General features: G+C 44.2%; 1 protein-coding gene across 3 annotated transcripts in view; it reads right to left on the reverse strand.

Moving 5' to 3' along the window:
* Positions 1 to 403: 403 nt before the first annotated feature.
* Positions 404 to 25,442, reverse strand: part of sema6bb (sema domain, transmembrane domain (TM), and cytoplasmic domain, (semaphorin) 6Bb) — a 122,133-nt gene continuing 97,094 nt past the window's right edge. For all 3 annotated transcript variants that reach the window (XM_079267217.1, XM_079267215.1, XM_079267216.1), the window contains exons 16-17: positions 23,472 to 23,530; positions 404 to 5,397 (exon numbers count right to left, since the gene is read on the reverse strand). In XM_079267217.1, coding sequence (XP_079123343.1) covers positions 4,490 to 5,397; positions 23,472 to 23,530 — 967 coding nt within the window. In that variant the 3' untranslated portion in view covers positions 404 to 4,489. The remainder of the gene's footprint in view (positions 5,398 to 23,471; positions 23,531 to 25,442) is intronic.

Consider the following 25,442-nt stretch of genomic DNA (forward strand, 5'->3'; position numbering starts at 1 on the left):
AATACATCGACAACTTTACGAAAATGCGAATGCGAACGCCTTGTTTTTGTGCTTTTTTCTCTCCCTCTCGTACGTTGGCTCGGAAGGGAGCAGTTTCATGTCACTACTCTCAAGCGCGATGGTGGGTTTCGTCAAAGTTAGCCTCCGATTCTGGACTCTTTCTGGGGCATAGAGCATTTTACAGCACAGTGGAGCGCTGTAGGGTAAGATGGCAGTTATTGGCTGGGGGGGGGGCATCGCATCACTGGGCCAGAGGGCACAAACAACCCCAACACACAAAGGCATGGTCACTTTAACAAGCACACAGACACAACCTGATAAATAAGAACACAGACAGACTGGGTCATGAGGGCTGGGTGGGAATTTCATGTGTGTGTGTGTGTGTGTGTGTGTGTGTGTGTGTGTGTGTGTGTGTGTGTGTGTGTGTGTGTGTGTGTAGGACTGGAGGCAATATGTGTGAACAAAAAAAGAACTCCAAAAAAAAAATATTTCTAAGGAAAGGAAAGCAATTTACTGCATGAGAGGATTTGAAAATGTCTAATTTTTTTTTTAACACATTAAGGATTTGATGTGAAATAAAGCCGGATTTTGTGAATTACTTTGATTTCTGTTTCTGTCACCAACTCATTATATTAACAAGCTAACCTTTAATAGTGACAAACAGGATGACGGCGCAGCATGGACATAAATTGGGTAGAGATATTAGATCTGTGTGTGTGTGTGTGTAGAAAGATGCAGCAGTGTGAGTCTGCTCATAAAAACGGAGCTTTGAAAGGAGACAAAGTGCAGCTGTAGAAAGAGGAGGAATGGGAATGACATGAAGTATGTAAGGAAAAGGGAGGATGATGGCTGTAATAAACAGACTGCCTTCCACAAGCCTACACCTGAATTCCTCAGCTGCCCTGTAATGTTGAACAAATGTAATCAAATGATCCAGTCAGTAAGATAACATCATGTACAGTATACCTTTCCTAGAACCCGCCAGTGTCGGCCGATTTCAAGCCCGAGCTCTGTTTCTGATCTTAATTCAATTGCATCCCGAATGTGGTTGGAGGGACGACGGTATTTGTACGTGCGGCTGTGAGTGCGCGAGGCTGGTGGTTGGTAAGCGGGTAAGGAGCGGGTCAAACGTGCACCTCCCTCTCAGGGCTGGTGTGTCCGTAGTAATCATCTCAAGGGCTCATCGGGCCATTAGAGGGTTCCGGGAATGTACTTTGCCTAATCAAGCATGTTTAGTGAAACACCGTAGGAGATGCAGAGCGAGGACACGGCTGGCTGGGCAAGCCGGCCGAGACAGAGGCCACACACACACACACACACACACACACACACACAGACACACACACAGACACACACACACTCAGGTCACAGCAGAGATGGAGACGGAGGGAGATAAAGAGAGTCAGAGATGAGGGCCCGGGCTCCGTATCCTCAGTACTAATGAGCTGTTTCAGGGTGGAATGTGTAAAGAATACACTGGACTAATGTGCTGAGGCGGTAATGCAGTAACATCATGTTCGCCCGCCTGACCTCCTCCTCTGTCCTTGCTTTCATAAATCTCTTTCACTGGCTTGTCTCATGCAGTACCTCCAGCTCTGGCTGTGTATTTCTTTTTTTTATTCGTTTTTTAGGGCCGGGTGCTGAACCTCAATGCTGTTTTAGTAAAATGAGTCCGCGGCGCTGAGTCGCGAAAACTGTCAGCTGGTATTTGGTCTGATTTACAATCTTGTTTACTTTTTCCGTGATCGAACTGTCCTTGATTCAAATTGAAATTTTGACACATTTTTTCAAGTTTCTCGAGCGACTAAACCCCATCTGTTTAGTCTGGCTCTCATGTAATGTTTTATAATTCTATGGTGTATTAACTCAGATTGTATACAGTGTCTTATGTGTTCTAATGCTGTGGTTTGAGCAACAACTTTTATATTATTTCCCTCTAATTTGATTTCATTAACATACAGTTTTTACCAAGATTCATTCATTCACTGTTGTATTCTTTTGTTTTATTTAATTTGTTGTGCATTAGTCTCTTTATCTTCTATGCATTTTTGTATTGTTTTAATCTTATCAATTATGAATCCCTTTGATTTGATTCGTTTGAAAGGTGCTTTATAAATAAAAATTGGCTTGATTTTCAGTCTCCACCAACTATTGAGGAACATGTCTGTCTCTTCAGCTGTTGAACGCTCTGCCGTTTGGTGTTGGGTAGTGTATTGTTAATCTTTTGTGTGTTATTGCTAAAAGCAGCTGCTAGCTGAGGCTGAAAACGATACTGATGAGAGGGGTGATACAAATGAGGTTCTGCACCTGAAAACAAAAACAATGTTTTCTAATTAGTCACAAAAACTGAAGGGTATCAAAAGAAATGTGAAGTAATGCCCTGCACTTACATTTGTACATTCTGATATTTTCTTGTGCGTGTGTGTGTGTGTGTGCACTGTTTATCTATTCAAGCCCAGCGTCTCCATTTTAGCCGTACTTCTTTGTGTACTTTATAATGGTGAGAAGCACTCCCACGCGAGTCTCCGACACTTTTAACCCGGATTTGAGAATGTCAAGCAAAGGGTCGCTGCAAAACATTAACGGCTCAATAGAGAAAGAAACGGGTGGAATAAAAGAGGAAGGGTGAGAACGAAAGCACAACTGATCAAAGCAGTTTTTTGCACTCAATATGAGTAACGCATTCATGGACACAAAACCCAAAGACACTCTCACACACACACACACACACACAAGCCGACAGACACCTCTAACACACCATGACCCAGATGAACTAAAGCTATCTCTGGATCTACATTTGAATCACGAACGGATGGGAACAGACAAAAAAAAAAAACTGAAAACATCAAAAGATCAGACAACGGACTGAAAGAGTAACTCCACACCCAAGTACACCCATGCCCATCTGTCTTCTTTATCCCGCTTTCGTTGTGAAACACACTGAAAGGGATAAAGCCACAAGGGATGACCATTGTGACAGCTTGCTCTGGCCTCAGTCCCTAGTTTCAGCCCTCTGCCTTCCTCCCTTGTCCTGGCAAACCAGTGAACCACCAGAGTCGGCGAAGCACAAGAGATGCCCGGTCCTGTTTGGTACATCTCACATGACGGATGGAGCTGCTGTCCTCCTCATTGATATTCTGCGAGGCTGCGGCACTGGGCTAGGTCCCTGACTCTTAACGGCTATTTGTTGCCGCAGTCTCCTCCTGCTTCTGGGGCACAAAGAGGCTCAGTGTCGGGCAGAAGAGGCTGAATGGAGCTCCCGAGGTGCCGGGCCTCACAGCCCCAGTCAGACAGCCAGACAGCCACAGCTCACATTCCCTCCTTCAAATGGACTGCAGAGCCCATGGGGGCCTCAGGTTAGGCCAGGCAGACCCGGGGGTACTGAGAGTCAGCTGGGGAGCGAAGAATGGAGGTGAGATATTGTTCAGCGCCCATCTCCTGCTGTCGTCTCTAAACTTCACTTTGCTTTGTTGAGAAAAACACATGATATCATAAAACATCAAATTAAATTGGCTTTCTCTTCGTCCTTATATGTTTCATTATTGCTTTCTTTCACTTCATGATGGCTCTGTCCAGCGCCGTCTCTGAGGTAACTGGGAATCACAAAATAATGTCTCACCCCTTCACCCGCCAACCACTCACACCTCTGATTGGTAAACACACTGAGACAAAAAATAAAATCCATTTGTCTCTCTGCGATTGTTTATAAAAAAGGGAAAATAATGTTAACGTCAACCTCCTCCGTACAGAAATGTCATTATAGAGTTATACTTCACAGTTAAGACAGGACATGGGGTTGTCGTGGCCACTCATATTCACACACAATCGCATACACACACACACACACACACACACAATCACGTACACACACACACACACTGCATGATTGGTTGAGAGTCACTGCCCTCTGGCACGGCTACAACAGTTGTAGTCTCATCTGAAATCCAAAGTAAAGCACATTGTTGTCTGCTGGATGCCACTGGCACAAAAAAACCGAAGCCGAAACAAAAATTCACACTCAAAGAAGAACCATGGTGTCAAAACGGTGAACAAAATGGTGGAGGGAGACCTTTCACATTTGGCGCTGCGAGGGGAAATTGTCTTTTTTTTAATGTTTTTCAAATCTCCACACTCTCCTTTGAGAAGATTCCCTTTCCTTTGCACCCCTCTCTTTACCGTACTGTTTGTCCTGTGGTGCCAAAGTCAAGCTCTGCGGGTTGTACCACTTTCCAGAGCAGAGGGGTGCACCTCATAATTAAGAGCAGAGGAGCGGAGACGTGAGGAGCGTTTGCTCCTCTTTTTCAACTGTCTCTTTGTCTCTCTCTTCAGTCAGCTGAATGACGTCAGAACATTGAATGACAGTGAGAGAGGACAGACAGGGTAAGGTTGGACCGGGACAGTGAGTCTGAGGGGTTGATTTATTCCAGTCTGCTGTTGGAGGGAATGGGTGTTCAGAGAGAGCTTGGTGCCAGGGCTCACGTACTTTGCCTCACTGGCCACTGGGGGTGCGCTCTCCCATGTTCTTCCCTAGAAGATGGCTGAAGTCAGCCAGTTCTCCCAGCCCTCGAGGCCCGTGCATATCTGGCCTGATGAGGCCCGGGCGCTGGGAGTGATAGGACACTCCGTTGTTGCTGTTGTAGTTGAGCGCCTCGTGACTCCAGCGAGGCTCCCCATAGTCCATGTGGGGCGTGGGAGCGGACACCACCCTCCGTCGGTCGGGGGAGTCCTGCGGCGTGGCGGGGTAGATGTAATCGCCCGCTGAGTTCCTCAGGGTGCCGCTGGGCCGACCGCCACCGTGCTCCCCTCTCTGGGTGGCTAGGATCAGGTAGCGCTGGCGCTCTGTGTGCGGGGGCAGCACGACCTCCCCCGGGTCCTCTATCCGGACCATCCCTCCACCCCCTCCACCTCCATGCAGGAACTTGGAGCTCAGGTAGATGACAGAGTTGTTGGGGCAGGGAGTCCCCACAGCGGTGAGGAAGGTCTGGCTCTGGTCCCAGTCGGTGTCTGGGAGACGCATGGACCGTTTCTGCTGCAGCGGGGTCTGCTCCGGGGTGGGCAGCAGGCCCGGGTCCATCTCTCCTTTAGACCAGCCGTTGGGCATGACGAAGGGGTTGTCCACCTGTGAGCGCCGCCTCTCGCCGCCGCTGGTTCTTGTTACGCTCATCACTGACCCGCTGCGGCCCTGCCCCAGCATGCTCTGCTCTTTGTCACTTTTGCGGCGGGTGCCGCCGGCTCCGGAGCCTCGAGAGTGGCGGTGGCGGTGACTCATGATCCAGCAGACGGTGAGGCCGGAGAGGATGGCTCCTGTTGAGAAGGCTGAAACGGCAGACACCACCAGCAGGTTTACAGACACCAAGCCATCAGGCTCCTCGATGAAACTCTCCTGGAGCAGCAATCCTACACAGAGAGAAATACAATCACAAAAACAAGTCCATCAGTCAACTGGTGGAAATAGCATCAATATTTCCTGTATTAAACATGTGGGAGTTAACAAACGGCGAGACAAAATGGCCTATCTTCTCTCTCCCCCTCTGTGGGTGGGAATGGTCGTATGCCTTCCAGCTAAGGTATAATTGCCTTGATTACGTAAAGTGGATGGTGGCTTTAATAGCTGTAATAACTGTCTTCCTGATTGAGAATAGCTCTTAACCCGAACATGTTTCACAACATTAGCTTTACAAGGAGAGAAGACAAGTCTGGCATTAATGGTGAGTAATAATTCCAAGGTTTCATATTATATATACCAGTTATACTTCCCTAGATGTTTCTGTTGTATACACTACTTGTATATCCATTGTATATTCATTCAAAGTATTTTCATCAAAAACAGTACATATAATAATCTATTAAGCTTATATAAAACACCTCACAAGCTGGATACTTCTCGGCTTTTTGCCCAAACACAGTAAAGGCAGTAATATTTCTATCTTTCACTGATATCTCTCCCTTGTGCTGCATCTATGTGACAAAGGCTGTCGACAGATGAACCCTAAGGCTTCGTGTTTTTAGAAAAAAGGGTAAAATATCCGCAGACAACAACATCAATTTCTGTATTTCTTTTATAGAACAGCATGATGAACTACCTCCGGGAGAACTGTTTATGAATTATTGAAGATATGAGCACAGCTAGACCACAGCGCGGGCTGCCATGGATCAATTCGGAAAATGCCAGAAGAAAAGATGTTCTTTGCAGCGTGAGCTCCCGAGACCAACACCAACGAATACAATGAAATTGGGAATTGAATTGGGAAGCAGACAGGAGAAAAACAGACGAAGGAAAGGGGAGGGTGTTACAGAGAGAGAGAAAAAGAGAGAGAGAGAGACAAAGAGAGAAGTTGCCCAAAGCAAACTTGAACATTTGGGGCCTTAGACAAACATAGTAATGGTTGTTAAATTACAGCACAGATAGCAGCAGCAGACAGTAAAATAATTCCTTTCTCACGGAAAATAAATGGATGTCATTAATAGACATCGGGAGCCACTTACTCACTTCCACACAGCACCGGAGAACGGAAGACAGACTAAACATACAGAGAACAGCAGCGTCTTTTTAAACAAACATGCTTTTATTGTCTGACAAATTCATTTTTAATGGGAACAAATGGAGCTGGTTGTGGTGCAAATACGCTAACATGAGGCAGCCTGGTGGTTAATTAAGGTGGCCTGTGGCTTGGTATAATAAACTGTTACTCTACACATTGACATTAAGCTGGGGAATGGCATAAAACCCTGCGTGAGGCCGCAGAACTGCGGTGCTGTGCCCAACGTGCTATTATACACAATAAAATGAGCAGTTTACAAAAACTAAAATAATTAAAAATCTGTAAAAAAAAAAGTATTTTACATTAAAAGACATTAAAATGTCTTTTGAATGTCTTTTATCACAAAGCAATCTTTCAAGTTTCACATAACTTTTGGAGGTTTGGGTACATCTGATTAAGCTCGTCCCAAACGCTTCGAGCTCAAAGCTGGTTTCCTGTTCGTTGACCACAAAAAATAGAAACATAAATACATTTCTAAAAGTCACATTTTCCAGATGCTGGCAACTGTGCTTCGGCAGAAACAATCTCAATGAAAAATAAGTACATTCATTTTTCTTGGTGGTCGTGATCGTAATGTGGTAAAAACAGTACGAGGCCGCACTTCAGCAAAGCTGTGCTAAATGCTAATGTCAGCATGCTAACATGCTCATAATGGTATTTCAGGTCGCAGGTAGTAACATTTAGCCTGTTAGCATGCTAACAGGTGTGTATTAGCACCACACATAAAGTACAGCTGAGGCTAATGGGGATGTCATTAGTTTTGCAGATATTTGGTCAAAAACATAAGTATTGTGACCTGATGATGGTGCTGAATAGAAACGGATCACCAACGCTTTTACAACTCATTCTGAATCAATAGTCGTCGAGACGTTTCACTAAAAATCACAGACGTCAACCTCATGGTGGCGCTTTAGGAAAAGTCAGGATCATCAAACATGAATTTCTGTTTAATGGTAATCCGTTGTTGTGATACGACCAAATAGAAAGATATGTTGCTAGCGTGGCAAACAGAAGCCTGAACCACACCTAAAGGTAAACTACCGTATATATTATACAGCGTATAAGGGACACTGTATAGCTCCACAGCAGTGGCCTTAAAGCAAAAATGCACTCTAAAGTGTAAGAAATTTGAGTATAGAACTGTGTGATCAGCAGCTATAATAAAAGTGTTCAATGATTCATATTTAAGAATTCATAATTAGTCATAAACATAAGTGTTTTGGAAATGCATAATTAAGATATGCATAAAGTGTTTTAGGATAAGCAGCTAGAAGTAGAATTTGGGACATGTAGCTTTTGCCAAAGTTGCAAAGTTGCAGAAGTTTAACATTTACACTGAAGGATTATTATAGAAGGGATTAAGCAATAACTGACCGTCATTGAATGTGTTCATAAACTCAGGGACAGAAAGGCAGACAGGCGAATACACTCCTGGGAGTTAGCCAATAGGAATCGGGATAAACGGAAGAGGAGGAGCTTCGAACGGATGTGGGTGGTTTCATTTCAAGTCTTTTTCTCTCTCGCGTGATGGCTCTCAGAGGACGGACGGGTTTTATACCTGAGGAGCTGAGTTGAATTATTTGCAAACAGGGTTTTATTGATTTCATATTTCATGAAATAGTGTACTTCACTGTAAAGACTGTACTTGCATCAGTGGGATTAAATTCCTTTTAATTGTAAACCAGTCTTGGTAGATTTCTTATTGCAGCGTGTCCACTGTGAACAGCAGCGGGACACGTGCTCTGGCCTCCTCGCTGTGGAACAGACTCAAACTTCCACAAAGAGTCCAGACAACAAATAACCAGAAATATACTAAATCATTCACCCATCGCCGGTCACTTGCAATTTAACCTCAAAGCTAAGACGAGAGAGCCTCGACACTTCCGATGCCGCTGCATACTCTCAACAGGTTTGCAGTTTCCATCGACTCAGGCCTGACATCAATCAACTGGCCTTGTTGGTCAATCAATGTCCTCTTCAGCACTAATTAGTCCTTCATCACCGATCCAATACGCTCGGTGATACACGTGGACACAGGACACGGTTCCAGCCTGATAATTATGTGACACGCACAGTTCAGTTCAGGTCACAGTCAGACAAATCCTCCTGAATACCCGGAGATCACATTCCATCGGCGGGATTGTGTTCGCTCTTCAAGCAGATTTGTTTTCATTTTTTGTTTGTTTGCTTGACAGCACAACGTCTTCTTCCCTCATTTCATATCAACTTCCTGTTTTCTTTGCCTTTCCTCTTCCATTAATTCATCACTGCCTCTGAATATTCATTTTGGGATTGTTCAGAGGAATTCTTTCGTCAACACTTTTTATGGCGATTATGTCTTCAATAAACATACTTATAAAGCGTTATAATCTGCTTATAGCACTGTGTAATTATAGTCATAAGCTCTCATAAATATTCATAATGCTTTAGAACGATATGATTTAATAAATAACACATTATAAGGCATTTTATGATGACTTATGTCAAGTATCATAATACTTAATAATTGCTGGTTTCTCACTGAATTCTTTGCAAGGATCATAGTGTATAATAATTCCCATAGTTGTAATACATTATAATAGTTTATAATGCATTATAGTCAGTGTAATAATGAATTATAATGAGATTCTAAATTACTCCAAGTACGGTAGTCATTGTTTGCAGTGAGTAAAGTGAAAGATATATTTAAATATATTTAATTTAATATTCACTTTGATTAAAAGTATGGTTTACGTATTACAAGTATGTTATTAATAAATTATAGACGTCAGTGCAATAGAAAGTGTTACACATGTTCTTTCCTGAAGTAGGTTCTTGTGTGTGGAAAGTGTTTATTTCGTGGTTATTTATTAAGGAGGTTAGTTTAGCCCAACAGGATGTAAAAACTTGATTGCTCAATATCTCAAAAATTGCCCCGAACACAGACGGCAGCTCATAATTCAGATCTCACGACGTGTTTTTCTTCACTCCGCTCGCTCATGCTGTCACACAGCGCGCAGTTACATCAGTCTTTGCGGTTTCATTTCGGCAATTGTGTACTTCTAAGTTTATATTGAATTGTTTGTCCATTGAAAGTTCTTTTTCCCCTCGAACACATTGTTGGCATCTTCGTTGCATGCAGCAGCCTAACAAAACCCAGATCCTTGCCGTATTTATTTTCATGTTTCAGGCCAATATTCAATCAGGAAAGACTGCTACTTTCAATTATCTCCAGTCTCCTCGGTGAAAATGGAGTTTGTGAGAGCAGCAGATGCAAAGAAAGGCATTCTGGAGGACACCAACATGTTCATTTACAGTGCCCACACACACACACACACACACACACACACACACACACTGGAGGAGTTTGAAAAGTCAGGTAATGAATTGATTCATTACTGTTTTTGAATAAACCGCAGCCTTGATGACTTTGTAAACAAAAACGAAGAGCTGCTGCTACAACAACAGAAAATTCAGAGCAAGGCTGCAACATAACGGCGTAAAACCGCAAATCTCCTCTCACACACACACACACACACACACACACACACACACACACACACACACCATCTGGAATTGTTCTTGCTGTACTCAGCTGCAGAGCTTGTAGATATTTCTCTAACATTTACCTCAACTGTGGTCTGGGGTTGCTGTGTGGCACTTCAGATTAACTTCTGCACGCTGCAATAATACTGCTGTCATCCTCATGCAGGGGGAGAGGACTTGACAAGTGTGTGTGTGTGTGTGTTGGTGTGGCTTTCAGTGTGTGTAGCTGTAGAACAGAGACAGGCTGGCCTTCTCACACTCAATATGCGTCCTCGACTCGCTCTCTCTTTGACTCGGACATTCAGATGATCTTGATTTCTTTTTGTGAATTTCTTTTATTTCCCCACACAAGTCTGTCTTTCTTGGATGCACAACATGCAGACGGAAATCTATAGCAAGCGGCAATAAGCTGAAAGAGCTGATGGAAAGGAGAGGATAGATGTGGTAGTGTGTGTGTGTGTGTGTGTGACAGCAGGCATGTTTCCATTCATCCTATCGAGAGGTGACAGTAGAAGCAACAGCGTGCACACTCTCCCCTCCTTCAACTCCTTTTCTCCTCTTCCAAACCTGCTCACTTATTGAAGCTTAATAGAAGCCAACGGGCCTGCCTGTCAGCCTGACGTACACTGAGCTGCTTGTCTTGAGGCTTCCAGCTCCAATTACAGCGTTGCAATGAGAGGAGAGTGGAGGAGAGGAGAGGAGAGAGGTGCAGAGAGGAGGCGAGGAGGAGAGAGAGAAGGAGAGAGAAGGAGAGGAGGGGTTAGGGATTTAATATGGGCTGTGGAAAAGGGAGGAGAAGTGAGGGGAGAAAAGGACATGAGACAAAAGAGGAGAGTTGAAACAAAAGAGTTGAGAAGATGAGAGGAAAACACAGCTGAAGAAAAGAGTCGATGGTTGGGAAGGGAGGAGAGGAGAGGGATCGTTTATGGGTTGTGGAAAAGGGAACTGTACATAAACTGTACATTTGCAGCAGTTACTTGTCAAATTCAAACTACAAAGGGAGCTTGCACATATAACAGTCTCTTTGGTATTCGATTTCCTTCGTCTCTGCCCCGGAGTCATCTGTTCCTTCACACCCTGTATCGTCCTTCCTCCCGCCAATCCTCCTGTTTGCTGTTAATCCCCTCGTATCTGTCTTACCCACCACCATGGGAGCAATGGCTTAAAAATCCAGACGAGAAGTAAAGAAACGTTCACTCGCACACTTCCAAATCAAGTTCCCGCACGATTAAATTTAACATCTGCGCCGACGAAGTGAAGTTTCCGTTACACGGCGAACCTGACAGCTGTGCTCATGTTAATGTGGGTGATTTTTAGAATTTTCCCTCATGTCTTCCGCTCTCATTTATCCCTCCGCTCTGCCGGTGAGGAAGGGTAATTAATGAAAAGCCCTGCTAGCTCAATGTCAGTTGTTAAAAACTTCCCTTGATTGGAGCACTAGCAGAGGACTCTGTGAATCTGCTCGGCCCTTGCTCACAATTTGGCGGCGCTTTCAACAATGGCCTTGTGAACATGTGTGTGTGTGTGTGAGATAAAGACCGAGAGTCCGATGCAGTGGAGGGAGGGAGGAGGATTTCTAACCCAGCATCTGATTAGAAGCGCGCATCAAACGGATGATCGTAGTTTATTACAACTTTGTCATTTTCACAGTTTTGGCAATCGAGTATGATACTGCACTGTACTGATCAAAGTAATTGCTGAAATCTGGGAACACTGGAGCATCATTACAATGAAGTCTGGCAAGAAACACGAGCATTCAAACGATCAGAGAAGCCGACGTTAGAGCCGTTATGAGGGGTCATATAGCGAAGAAGAAAAACATATTTTCTAATAAACTACATTTGTCTATTTCTCTTCTTGTGAACTATTTGAGAGCTTTGCCTCCCCATGCCTTTAGAAACACGTTGAACAATGTGAAGGGAAAGGGACTCTTTGGTTCAACAGTTCACAACTCATAATAATATGCAAGGTTCACAAACCAAAAGGTTGGGAACCAACGATCTAAACCACTGTATTTTCTGAGGTAAAACTTAATTGTAGGTCATAATCCCTCATTGCACAGGAAGACTGTGTGTGATCATAAAAGTGTGACATAAGTGTGACAATATAGGCAGGAGGTCAGTTTGATAATGGATGTTTCAGCAGACAGGAAATGATTAATATGTCTTTGTTTTTTCTTCCAAAAAAGTTTGTCCAACCCAGAGTTAAAGCGTGGACGCTTCTCTGACTCCTCGTGTTGGATTTCTGCACAGAGAAGGTTGTTGTGATCTCAGAGCTCTGCAATGAACAATTAAAGCTGCTCTGAGAAACACTAAACATAAAGTCAAACCATGTCCTCCTTTTGCACCTGCTCATCCAACTGTGTGGATGTGAGAAAACAAACAGGATTTCATCTTCCCTCTCTTTGTCACTTTTCATGCGTACAAACAAATGCAAGATTATGAATGCCTTCTCAGAGAACACATGTGCGGCGTTATCCCCGTAATGGTATCGCTGCTCTTCTCTCTCTATGACGAGTGGGAGTTTAGACTTCTTTCAGCCATGAACACTGTTGATCTACGACGTGGTTGGACAACATGTTGCACAAACTAGTTTTATTTATCGCAAAACCCGACACTTATTATTACCGACCGCGATGACCATAATGACCAAAACCATGTTGTAATAAATTTAAAAATAATTCGATCAAAAACAAAGCCTGTTTCATCTGCTCGCCCTCTACACCGGCTTTTAATTACTGGCTGCAGGTTTCAGCTGGTTTCGATGTTAACACATTAATATTGGAACTATTTGAAGCTTCCTACAGTCCAATACGTTCCGTCATCAAAAGCCAGGCAAGGGAACTTTTATGCAGTTTGAGAGCTCGAATACATGTATTAGAAACGCAGCACATCACAACAGAACAAAGAGACTTCACAGCATCCCGGTGGACCTGTCGATGCCACGAGCGCACGCTACATGAGCTTGATAGGTTACGACTCTGTCAGCGTGCCGCCACTGATCTGAGGGCCTTTCATCTCCACAAGCCACCATTTCTCTGCATGTTAATGTGTTTATGCACGCAGCGACGGCAAGGATGCACATGGCAAAGCACGTGCGCCGTTGTCTGAATAGGCGCGTAGATGTATGAATGTGTGTGTGTGTGTGTGTGTGTGTGTGTGTTAATAAGTGACTGCCTGCACCCATGGCTCAGTGATTTTGCTCATTATCCTCCTCTCCTTTTCTTCCGTTAAAAGACTGCAGGCACTGTTTTGTTTCTTGTTATAGCACGTCTTCCTCCTTCCTGCAGTCTTGCTGCTTCCCCCCCCCCCCCACCATCATCCCCATCACTTCTCTTTCAGCACATACGCTGTCTATTTCACTCTCCGCTTCCACTATCGCATCTCTCACTCGTTCACACTCTTTCACACACAGTGCGCCTCATGCTGCGAGCTTGCGAGGCTGACGCCGACGTGTGTGCGCGAGGACGGAAACAAGCTGAGGAGGAATTAAAGCTCTTTGAAAAGAAGCACGGAACTCTGCAGAGCTCCTTACTCGGACTAAAGCTCGCTTGCTCGTAAACTGTGTTTACTCTCGGGATGATTGTAAAGCCATTTGCAGTCCCTCCCTGACAGCGTTTTCACGGCGCGGCTGCTGCTGGAGAGTTCTGCACGACTCCCTGGTTAAAGAAAAACAACAACCTCAGCTCCTGAGGGCCAGTCGGACGTGCCCGACCGATCAATACGTTAAAACATTTATGCGCAGCGGCCATGTGTTTGCAATTAGAATTCCATAAAATCTCCACCAAAAAACCGACTCTTAATAGATGCAGGTCTTCAGCTGGGTCTATTAGCGAGGGCAGATCAGGGTTTCGGTTGGCTCAGAGCCAGGGATTGTGATGATTACTGTATAATTACATACCTGCACGACTCTCTTTCTGCCTATACACTCCACCTCTAAGCTACGCAGTGCATCTTCATTTTTAACTCTCGCCCTCTTCCCTCATCTTGGTTTCTGTCTCCGTTTTCATGCTCACAGAAAAATCTCTGACAGAAAAAGTCACTGTGTGTTAAAATGATCAGAGGGAGGGGGTCTGACTCCCTCCCGTTGCCCATAAATGCTTTTTTTCCCCTTTTCTTTACAGCCAATGCACACGTGTTGCTGTCAGGAATGTTCCTCATTGAATTTGTGGATTCAATTAAATCAGGAGACAATCTGGTCACCCTTCAGTGAGAGGCAGCTTAACAAGGGCCAGTCTGTTCGCGGTTTCAGCTGCATCCAATCCAAACAAAGCAACTGGGCTGTGGCGGACACTGTGGTGAAATAAATTGTTTTGCAGAGAGTTTTGTACGCATGAGAGTGCATGCGTGTGTTGGACGTACACGTTTCTCCGCAGGATGCGGTTTTCATTCTTTTCCTCTATATATAATGAAACTTGCTGTGCTTTCGTTTTGATAATTGATATTTTCATTTTAGGTGCAAAGCCAAAAGCAAACGGTGGAGAGAAATAATAAATAATCACAAACATGTCACCGGTAATAAATTGGAGAGCAGGTCCGCATAGCATTAGTCTAACTACCTGCCCAGAGGGCTCATATCTCTAGTTCCCAAATCATGAACCAAGCAATTGCAACTTAATCTTTCTCACATGCTACATCCATATATCACTTCAGAGCGATGCACGGTGCTATACTCTGCGCCCACCAGCTGAAAACACATGCCAATTTGTTTTTATGTTAAGTCCCCCAGCTCTGAAGTGTTGGACCGGTTCCTGATATAAATATACGGAGGTTTAACAGAATGATTAAACCATCAGGGTTTATGTCGGGGCGGCACGCCATCTGGGCGGCTGATTGAAAGTACCATTGGCTCAGCCACTCGCCCGCTCTGTTCATTTACAGGTCGCCTTTAATGAAATGTCTCCGCCGTGACACGGGCCAAGGCATCAGGTGGAAACGCCACCGGGAGACATCCTGTGCTGAATGATCGTTCAGCATCACAGCGCCGCTGTCAGCTGACCGGCACTAAGGAGAGTTTAAGGTGATCAATACAGAGGAGCTGAAACAAATATGAAGGAGGCTGATGGACAGACAGAGAGAGAGAGAGAGAGAGAGAGAGACATAAATGAGATGAAAAAGAATGAGATCGAGACAGAGAGGTGACGAAGAGAAACAGAGAGAAAGAGGGTGTGGAAAAAGCGCAGAAGTGTTATTGATGTGTTACAGAAAGGAGGAAAAGCGTTGTTTGATTCAGGGAGTTAGGGGAAGTCACCGTGGTCGATTTCTGTCTGAATGATAGACACAAAAACAATCCCAGGTGTTGTGAGGGGAGAGCAGTTACAGTGCTGTGAATGTCATGCTGCAGGACTCTGTTGAGGCATTACACAACGCCTCCAGGTCCTGCTCGCACTTCACTGGACGACTACGAGCAAGGCCCACAGACCTGCCGGACGCCCTTATATTCATCAGCTCTCTCTGTATCTGTGTGTGTGTGTGTGTGTGTGTGTGTGTGTGTTGTACCTTCAGCCAAATTCCTTAAATGTCAGTGTCTGGTGTTCAATTAGTAAACACAGTGAGAAGAGCTGGTGGCTTCAGCTGCATGGTGTATGTTTGCATGAAGCTGTGTTTAAAAAGGTTACAGGTCCCCTCACACAAGGTTTAATGTGCCGATCTGTTACTTTCCAGCTTCTTAACACACACACGCGCACGCACACACACACACGCGCACGCACACACACACACACCCCTTCTTTTTGAGGCTGGCATCTGGATCACATAAGACAACACATAAATCCAGTCATGTACACACACGCACACACACTAGTCTTGCCAATGCGCCACACTTTTGGGATGTATTACATTTCAAGCCCTGCGTGCGTCGTTTTAAAGTATTGAGTATAAGTACATAAGTATTGGTCAAGGTGAAGCCAATTATCACTGCTTCATCATGGGTAGTTTGAAATTTGAAACTTGTCTTACTCGAATATCTCTTTTTGACAAAAAAAATGATGCACTTCCAGCCCAATTTTAATCATTAGTCGATTGTGGTAGTTTTTGTTGAAAATGAAACTGGATTTTGATGACTTCATATCTTTGCAATCAAACATTTGCGCTCCACAATTACAGTGAATCAAGGTGACGGCCTTTTCTTTTAATTGCCCCCCAAAAAACGGCAGCGCTGATATCAGACATTAAAGTCCCGGAAAACTTTCCTGAAAGTCAAGTGTGCATTGCATCTCCCTATTTATTCTCTTCAATTTTAATTACCCAAAGCACATTCTGAGCTGTCAGGTCATTGGAGGACCTCGGACGCTGTAAGCGGCAGCTTGGAACAACAACTTTTGCACGTATGCAAACATAAAATCAAGGTTTCAACTGAAGCCCTCGTTTTAAAAGTTTATATAATTTTTTGGTGAAAATCAGTAAAAAAAACCAACAAAAAAACTACGAGTGACTGCAGGCTATTTGTGTACAATCCTCCCTACCCAAAAAATTCCCTGAAACCTGTTAAAAGATGGCAACCCTGTACACTCACACACACATCTATCTCCAAGGAGCCGTGGCTCGCTGAGGGGTCAGTGTGTGTTTGTCAAGGCGCCCTCTGAGGCTCCCGCTGTGGAGGAGGAGATGTGAGGAGCCGAGGAAGGACTCAGAGGGAAGAAGTTGGATGAAAGAGCAGAAGCCCTTCAGGAGTCCTCGCACCTTGCCGAGCTATCCAAAGGCTGAGGCTGCTATTCTTATCTTCTCAGAGCTCGCCAAAATAAATTCCCCATCTCTACACTGAGAAGCCGCACACAGACGCCATACAGTATTTCACCTGCCTTTTTTCCTCTGCAATGCCAAAGTACACACACGTCAATTGTTATAAGGCAGATAGGTCCGCTTATTTCATCAGCCGAGCCTCAGTATTCACCGAGGGGATCAGCCCCGTGCTTCAAGCCTCTCAGATGAAACTTGGGGTGCAGAGATGTGAGAGTTTGAGCAAAGTCTGGCGTCTGGGGATGCACAGCTCCACACCACACTTCCTCTATCTCTGATTGTCTATTCTCTCTCGCTCTCTCTCTCTCTCTATGACTTGCAGAAGTGACAGCAGAGGGAGTTAGGAGAGGAGGAAGGACGACTGTGGCGTCAAGAAAGAGGAGGCCGCGTCAAACAAAAAATGAACGACTGTGGCAAAAGCTTTTCTTCTCCCCAATTCCTCTCTCTCTTTCTCGTTTCCTGTCCCTCTCTTTCTCTCGGTTGGGGTTCAAACTACAGGGCAACTCATTTATCATGAGCAGACTTAACAGCCTGCTTTAACTAGCTGCCATGTAGATACAAAGAACTGTGTCGGCTTTATGCCCCCCCCCCCTTCCCTTCCCTCAGGCCCCGTTCCAAACCGCAGCAATTAGGATGGAACTAGATGAGACCACGGCCGTAAATTTGCCAACAAATTTTCTCGGCCCCCGGCTCTGCGGTGATCGTCGTCAAACTCCAACATGACGCCACAACAAGGAATCTCCATTCCGTCTTCTCCTCATTGCTGTTTCAGTGGACCTCAATTACTGAGTGATTGCATCCCGCTGCTCCGCCAGTCAAAACACTGCCTTTCTTCAGGAAATATTTTCACAGCGCCATAATTGCTTCCATCTGTAGCTACATTGTGGCAACACTAGCAATGTCATTATGGCTGAGTGAGTTCACAGCGAAACGGGTGGCGAACGTGTTCGTGCGAGTGTGAACGGTCCCGTGTGAGTTGGTGAGCGTCTGGAAGCGTGCACTCGCTGGAGAGCTCTGCTGCTTACTTTTTTGTCAACGTGGCGGAAACAGAGATTTGAGAAAAGTGTTGAGTCGGAACAACGAGGGAACGTGATGAAGCAGGACGCGTAGCATAGCAACAGCACCCCCCCCCCACACACACACACACACACCGTACTCCTATTTGATGGCTGGTTTAACAGAGTTGACTTTAGCTGATGAGATGTCTGTGCAAACACAATTTGACTCGTTACCCCCCAAACAGCAAAATAAAGTGAGGCAGTGTTTAGCTCATTACTGCTGGGACATTCAACTAAATGACTTGGGTGTAAGAATCTCTTTCCTTTAGAGTTAAGAGACCCTCATGGCAATTTAAAAGAGAGAAGTTGGAGGTTTGACAGACCATTTAGGCCACGTTTACGCTGTAACTGATCTGCCAGCCAGCAAGGGTCACGACCTGGAAAAACTGAGAGCCGGCCAATCGACACGTCGCGATAACCTGCCGTAAGTGGATCTGACATGCTACACCGTCTGTCGACGCCCGGACCAAATCTAACTGGTTGCGCTGTTTACAGGACTGGTTTCTGTTACCTGTCACATGCACGTTCACACATCCTCGCCCCAACACACTCGATCACACTCGCCAGAGCAGTTCAGAGTTAGTTCTGTGATTTCTGTCAGCGGGGAGTGTTCTGCTCAAACATCATTAAAACTGAGTCCAGCATAAACCCAGCTGCAGTTTGTCACACTGGCTGAGTTGTCCACTGTGAAGAGACGAATACTTTAGAGGGCACACACACACACACACACACACACGGCTCTATTCTCCTGCAAGCAGAATTGTTAGCTCAAACTCTGGGCACAAGTGGCTCTGACCAACTCATTTATTTTGCAACTTGCAGTCGTGGCACAGCAGGGTAAGAAGTGTAATAGAGGTTGGAGGAAAAATTTATCATTCTTGTAGTGAGAGGAATACAATATCAGCACATGGAGTCAGGGCAAGCTTCACTGATCACGTCAGGTCTGACAGTTTGCTAATGGTGTTCAGGAGGTGCAGAATCCCAAATCATTAGGTACTCCGTACACCAATCATTTCTTAAGAGTAGTGGGGAACTGACCTGGTGTTATTCAGGGTTCCTTCAGCTTAAAGCAAGTTAGAATTAAGACTTGCAAAGACTTTCTTAATGCCACTCGGAATTAAATTTAAGACCAATTTTATAATCAAAATTGAACGTGCCGTTTGTTCCACCATCCTGCTCAGGGAGACGAAGACGAGAGACGTTTGGAAATTACTTCCAAAAACAGATGTTACATGAAATTTTGAATTTCAATGTCAGAAAAAAAAGGTTCAAAGAATCCTACTTCCCCTGTTCAGGGATTCTAAGAGTTATGAAAGATTGCTTTCAGACATTTTAACACCAATTAAAGACTTGTTTTAGATGAATGAATTCAATGCCTTTCAAGACCATTAAAGAAAATATAATGCAGAATGACATCCTTGTTGTAGAACTTCAAAAACTATTAAAAATGCAACAAAGTCTTGCAGCATTTCACTGGGTGACATACAGTTTTCTTTAGTTGCAATCAACAGAGTTGAAAATAATTGCATTAACAGCAAAATGGAAAGAGCTTTTATCCTAATAATCTGTGTGTTTATCAGTCGGGAGTGCAGACAACTTGAGATGTATTTCTCTTGTTATATCCGAGTGTGAATGAACGCACACTGTGTGACCTGAGAGTGAATGTGAGCATGACAAGCCATCACTCAAACGACAGACTAAAGACGGAACAAACATTATTCCAGCTGCTTTATGACGGTAAGGGGAAAATACTTCACAGTTCATCCTAAAATCCTTGAAGCACTGCATTGAAAAGTGTCTTTTGATGTGTGTGTGAAAGATGTGTCAAAGTTAAAGAGGTGAAACTCAAAGTGCATGAATGTTTTGGGATTTTCTGTGCGTGCTGCTAAAAGCCTTGAAAATTGCTCTTTGTGCAAGATTTTTAGCAAACGTGCCATCATCCACTTTTACGCCAAAATAGGAAGAACCGAATGATGCAAAAGATAAAAAAGTTGATACGAGTGTGAAGTGAGGAGAAGGGCAGCAGCTCTGTGATATATGAAAAGAGAGATTGAGAGGGTGCGAGGCAGGCCGTTCACGTCACCTCGACAGAATTACAGCTTGGCCACAAGCCCACTGAGGAGGCCAGTGTCAGCGCTGTGACACAGGAGACGCCGGTGGCGCTCTCAGTCTATTTGTCACACCGGCCCGGCCGTGCACCCTCTCCTCGCACTTCCCTGAACCTCGCACCATTCTCAAAGCTTTCATCCGCCCTCACCTTCGTCTTCTCCCCACTCTCCTATGTGATTATCCTCCCGCCTCGCCTTTCTCTCCGCCCCTGACCTCGCTCTTTCGGTTCACTCTTTCCTTTTATTTTCGAATTCACCCTTATGACTTTACACTTCTGATCCTCTGAACCGTTTCACCCGTTCCGTCCTCAAAGTTTGCCTTCTCCCTATGATCTGTCAATCTCTTTTTCGCTCCGCTCTCTACTCCTTGATCTGATTTACCCGGCCTCATCTCCCCATCCCCGCTCTTCTCAGCCCCATTCCCTTTTCCCCTTTGCAGAATCACCCTTGATATCTATTCGACTGCCATCAGCCAGAGGAGAGATGAAAATCGATTCTCCTTCCAGCAGCAGCTTCTCTTTGGCTATGGAGGAAGGGGAGGCCGTTAGCTGGGCTCTAAGTAAGGCCGTCCATCCATCTTCCTTTGAGGTCTGACGACAAGGCCGCTGTGGAATAAGTGGAGCACTGACTGGGACTGGAGAGAGAGCGAGATGAAACATGGTGGAGAGGAGAGGCACTGGAGCAGCACAGGAGCAAAGACTAGGGCACAATAAATGACTTGGCCGCAAAGCCAAAACTAGCATAAAAAATCGGAATATAACCAGCCTAACCTCAACCTTAAAGGGCCAGTTCACTTAAATTACTGACAACCTAATTCTCACTTGCGTTTTATTGTGCCAGGTTTTCAGACCCACGTCTCTGAGATCTCTGAGGAGGTTCAGACATAAAAAAAGATCCATTTATGATCATCATTGTCAACTTACCAGAAACTATTTCTTTGAAAAATGTTTCACGCATATTTAAACAATATGTCTATTTGTAACCTCATATCAGATAGTATACATACATATGTTGAGGAATTTTACCTCGTAAAATGTCTGACGTTGCATTTGAAAACTTGTTAGGTACCAGAAGAAGTAAAATTAGCTTCGCTTGTAGTTTATGAGAAAAAGGAAAGAATAAAGTAAAATGTATGTAAAAGAACAATGTGTGAAACTGCTTTCCTGCCATATTAATAATCTTGTGATGCAGAGTCACCCCAACCTCCGGGTTGAGAGGAACACCTCCTGCAGGGACAGAGGAGCACTTTCTCCAACAGACTGATGCAGCTCCGCTGTCACAAGGACAGATTCAGAAAAACATTGCTGCCCTCTGCCATTAGACTTTACAATAAAACACCTCGGGCCAGATCGTCCTTCACATGACTACAGCGCTACACGCTGCTACATGCTAATTTTATTTAATTAATACCACTATATTCATGGTATATACTGTGCATTTCTATTCTATTCTATCTTATTTTTTTTTATTAATCTATTCCTTCAATTCAATATCTGCTCTGGTATAAGTGCTGTCTAAGTGGCAGCCTTCGTGAAAGATGCTGCCTCACATTCCTGCCATGTGTCAACCCAGCAGCTCTCTCGTATCACCTCCGTCAACAGAGTGCAACTCGGGTATATTTCATGACTGGATCAGACGCCGGCACATGCAGAGCTCAGCAATTCGTCAAAGGCCGGGCCAGGGAGCAGGACAGTACGTCTCTATTGTTGATCGTGTATCTCGAAGGTAGAACATGTTTCTTTAAGTTAAATATGACGAGGAAAAAATGTCTGGAGTAAACCAAAGCTGGGTGATTATTATAATTATCTGACTGTAAATTGTAAAGGAACTGTCTTTTGGTGATATAATTTAAGAAAACAATAATTGAGGCTCAATTAAGAGCTGGCATATTGCCTTTTCATAGAGAAATGGGTCGGTCTGCTGCTTTGGGTCAAGGAAATTGAAATGAATGACTCACAATGAACTTAAATAACGGCATTAAATACAGGAAATGAGCGATAAAGGCAGCGTTTGGTACATTTATTTGCTTTCTGTTTTCTTTGATTTCTGTGTCTTTCTCACAAGTCCCCCAACTTTATGCAAATGTATTACTAAATCGCTGCAGCAGCCCTTTAAGGTTGGTAGACAGCATACGGCTCATTCGGGGAAAGGCGCTGCGATGATCTACAGTGTGCGGTGAGTGTGAAGTCGTTCTTCAGTATCGGTGCCATTACTTTCTCTGACCCCGAGACCTTGAACCATTGGTCAAGATATAACAAGTGCAGAAAGAGGACACAAAACTAGAGCTTGTAAGACATTCCATTCGCACCAAGCAAGAGCAATTATGTTCTTCTCTCACCCGCTGGATACAGTAATGATCATAGAAGTTGTGTTTTTAATTACAAGCTTCCTGCACAACACAGCATTTTCTGGAGTGTAGTTCCCTTGCGGAGAATGAATATCAGATTTTTCTTCCAGTTTGTGTTATTTTACAAACACTAACTTGCAGGAATTAAAAGCAGGATACATGCGCAACATGATCTGTTTGAAGTATAATAACCCCTTTGGAAGATCATGGCTTTTCTGTTTTTCAGAGCAGAATTAAACTCGCCACCACATGTTCTATAAGGGGCTACACATGTGATCAATGGAGACAGATAACTATCTTAACTTCACCATGCATAGAGTGAGCATCAAAGCATCACAGAGCCCCCCCTTGGTTTTGGTGGTCAGAGGACCTGAAGTGAGAGAGCAGTATCAAACAGGGCGCCCATCTGAAACGGCATTAGAGCTGTTCGCGGGTTCTGATTATGCAATATTTATCAGTCCTTTTCTCAGAGAGCACGGCACATGAACTCAGGGAACTTTCAGAAGTGACGGATTCATTTGCACGCATTGGAATTAGCGCTCAGATCAAAGGGAGAGGGGGGCGTCATGGGAGTATCCAAAACCTCTGTGTATCTGGAATAGAGATTTTCGCTCTGCTGTGTACCACTTCTATCTTCATAATGAGAGAGAGAGAGAGAGAGAGAGAGAGAGAGAGAGAGAGAGAGAGAGAGAGAGAGAGAGAGAGAGAGAGAGAGGAAACATCAAGGGGAATTCAAGCTGAAGTGGAATATAATGAACCACATGTATTTGGAACACAACCTACCGGACCAAAGCAAAGATAGTATACAAGTACGGACAGTAAACAGTGGGAAGAACAAAGTTAGCTTTAAAACATACACAGGGATTTTCCTGCCAGCTCGACAAAACGAGACCAGCCGACCGTCTTCATGTTCACATTCTACTCTTGGGAGGAGTAAGAAACTACAGAGCTCTGAGGTGGATTGGGACTTGTCTGTGTTTATTTACGGATTTCCTCTGTAGAAACTGAAACCAGAAATAAATAATTTACCCTGAAGACACACACGCTACGTACGGATCTTAGCACAGACAAGAGAGCGATTAGCTTTAACACTTGTGGGCAAACACACACACACACACACAGAAAAACACACGCAGACTCATCATTCCTCTTACCGTCACAGTCACCCAAGTGGGCCACGTTTCCCTGTTCAACATCTTGCTCGAACGGCAGTCTGCAGAGGAGAAGAGACACAGTCATTAATCAGAGGACACGGAGGCCCGGCGACACGGCCACCGACACACAGCGCAGATCCACTCCGACAGAGGAAAACTATCTCAATGTTACGGCAGAGGACGAGCTACGAGGGAGCGTATGTCTCTATAAGCGCCTATAACACTTTGATTGTGTTGTTTCTATTTTGACAGAGTGAGAAAAAGGAAAATCATTAAAACAGCAAAAGTGCTGCCTTGAGTGGCTTCATTTCTTGCAATAATCACTGTTACAATTCAAAGATAACCACTTATGCCTGCAGGGGCATTAATTAGATGAATTAATGCATTGAATGAGCAATATTTCTAGGTCGGCATTCTTGTCTTCACATTACATTTGAAACTCAATGTCTTCAAGTATTTAGGAGTTAGAGTAAGGGAATATGTTTTAGTCATTAATATGGAACTTACGGTCGGGAGGCTGTTCAAACATACTGCAAATTATAAGATCATCATATTTTTATGAAAAACATTATTCCTTTATGGAAAACGTCACTTGTCGTGAAAGTATACGTTCAACAAAACCTCCAGCTTTACTCATATTCTACTGAGATTCCCACATATCTTATTTCTACAACTCTATCCTCGAGCTTTAAAACTCATTTCCCATTCAGGGAACAGGGGAGCAAAAGCAACTCAAAGGACAAAAACATATGATGAGGTGAGGAGGCAGAGAGGAAATGAGAACAGCACCAGGTGCTCACAAAGAAAAACACAACTGCTCATGGCTCTTATCAGGGAACAGCAGCACCAAGATGCAAAACACAGGCTGTGTGTGTGTGTGTGCGGGTGTGTGTGTGTGTGTGTGTATGTGTGTGTAATACAATCATGATTACATAATGTAATACATTTCCAATCCACTTGTACCAAAATCAGACAAACACAAGGTTTTCATTCAGGTTTCAATGATTGGATATCTGATGTAAACCTGCGCACACACACACACACACACACACACACACACACACACACACACACACACACACACACACACACGCGCACACACACACACACACACACGCACAGTTACTAATCAGGACTGTACATAATTACAATTAACAAGTTGGTAATTGTGTGCCTTAAAAAGCTTGTTTACTTGCCAATAAAGTGAAGAGAAGATCAGCACGACAAGAGGCAGGAAACGGTTAGCTTAGCTTAGCATAAAGAAACAGATACCCAGAATCTGTCCAGGTAAAAACAATCTGCCTACCAGCACCTCTAAAAGCTCAATGATCAACACGCTATATCTCATTTGTCTTATCACCACATAAAGTGTCACACAACAAGTTTTTATTTAACTGAATTTGCGTCCCAAAATGTCGAACTATTCCTTTAATAAACAATTATTTTGACTTTAATGCATGATCTATAAATTGATGTTTCCAGGGCATCGTATTTTAGAAAGACCTAGATTTAAACTGGCTGAGACTTAACTCACATTTGCGATCACAGACTTGTTTTTGTCAGGATCCATCAGTGAGCACTTGGCAGCATACAAGCTCCAGAGACCTCATGCAAGCCCAATTTAAAGATCGGAAGCATGTTGTAAATGCATCTTTCTTCACTTGCAAGAGGCATTCGCCGGCATTACATTCTGATTGATATGGATGGATTCAACAAGCTTTGCTCGGTCTTTTGTGGTCACGAGTAAGTCAAAACAACACTTTGGATTCAACAGGAAATTCTTTACACAGAAGTAAATGACCATTTAAAGTTCTGCATTGGTCCCCCAAATAGCACTGCTGCACCGAATCACTATTTGGCCTCCAAACAACCCTCGAAGAACCAGCACAAAAAAAACAAAAAAACTCATTGGGACAAAGTGACTGAGAAGTCGGTGTTCTGCAATTAGCTAAAGGCTCAGGCAGCATCGCA

This window comes from Melanostigma gelatinosum (genome assembly GCF_949748355.1).
Source record: "Melanostigma gelatinosum genome assembly, chromosome: 4".
NCBI classification, from domain to species: Eukaryota; Metazoa; Chordata; class Actinopteri; order Perciformes; family Zoarcidae; genus Melanostigma; species Melanostigma gelatinosum.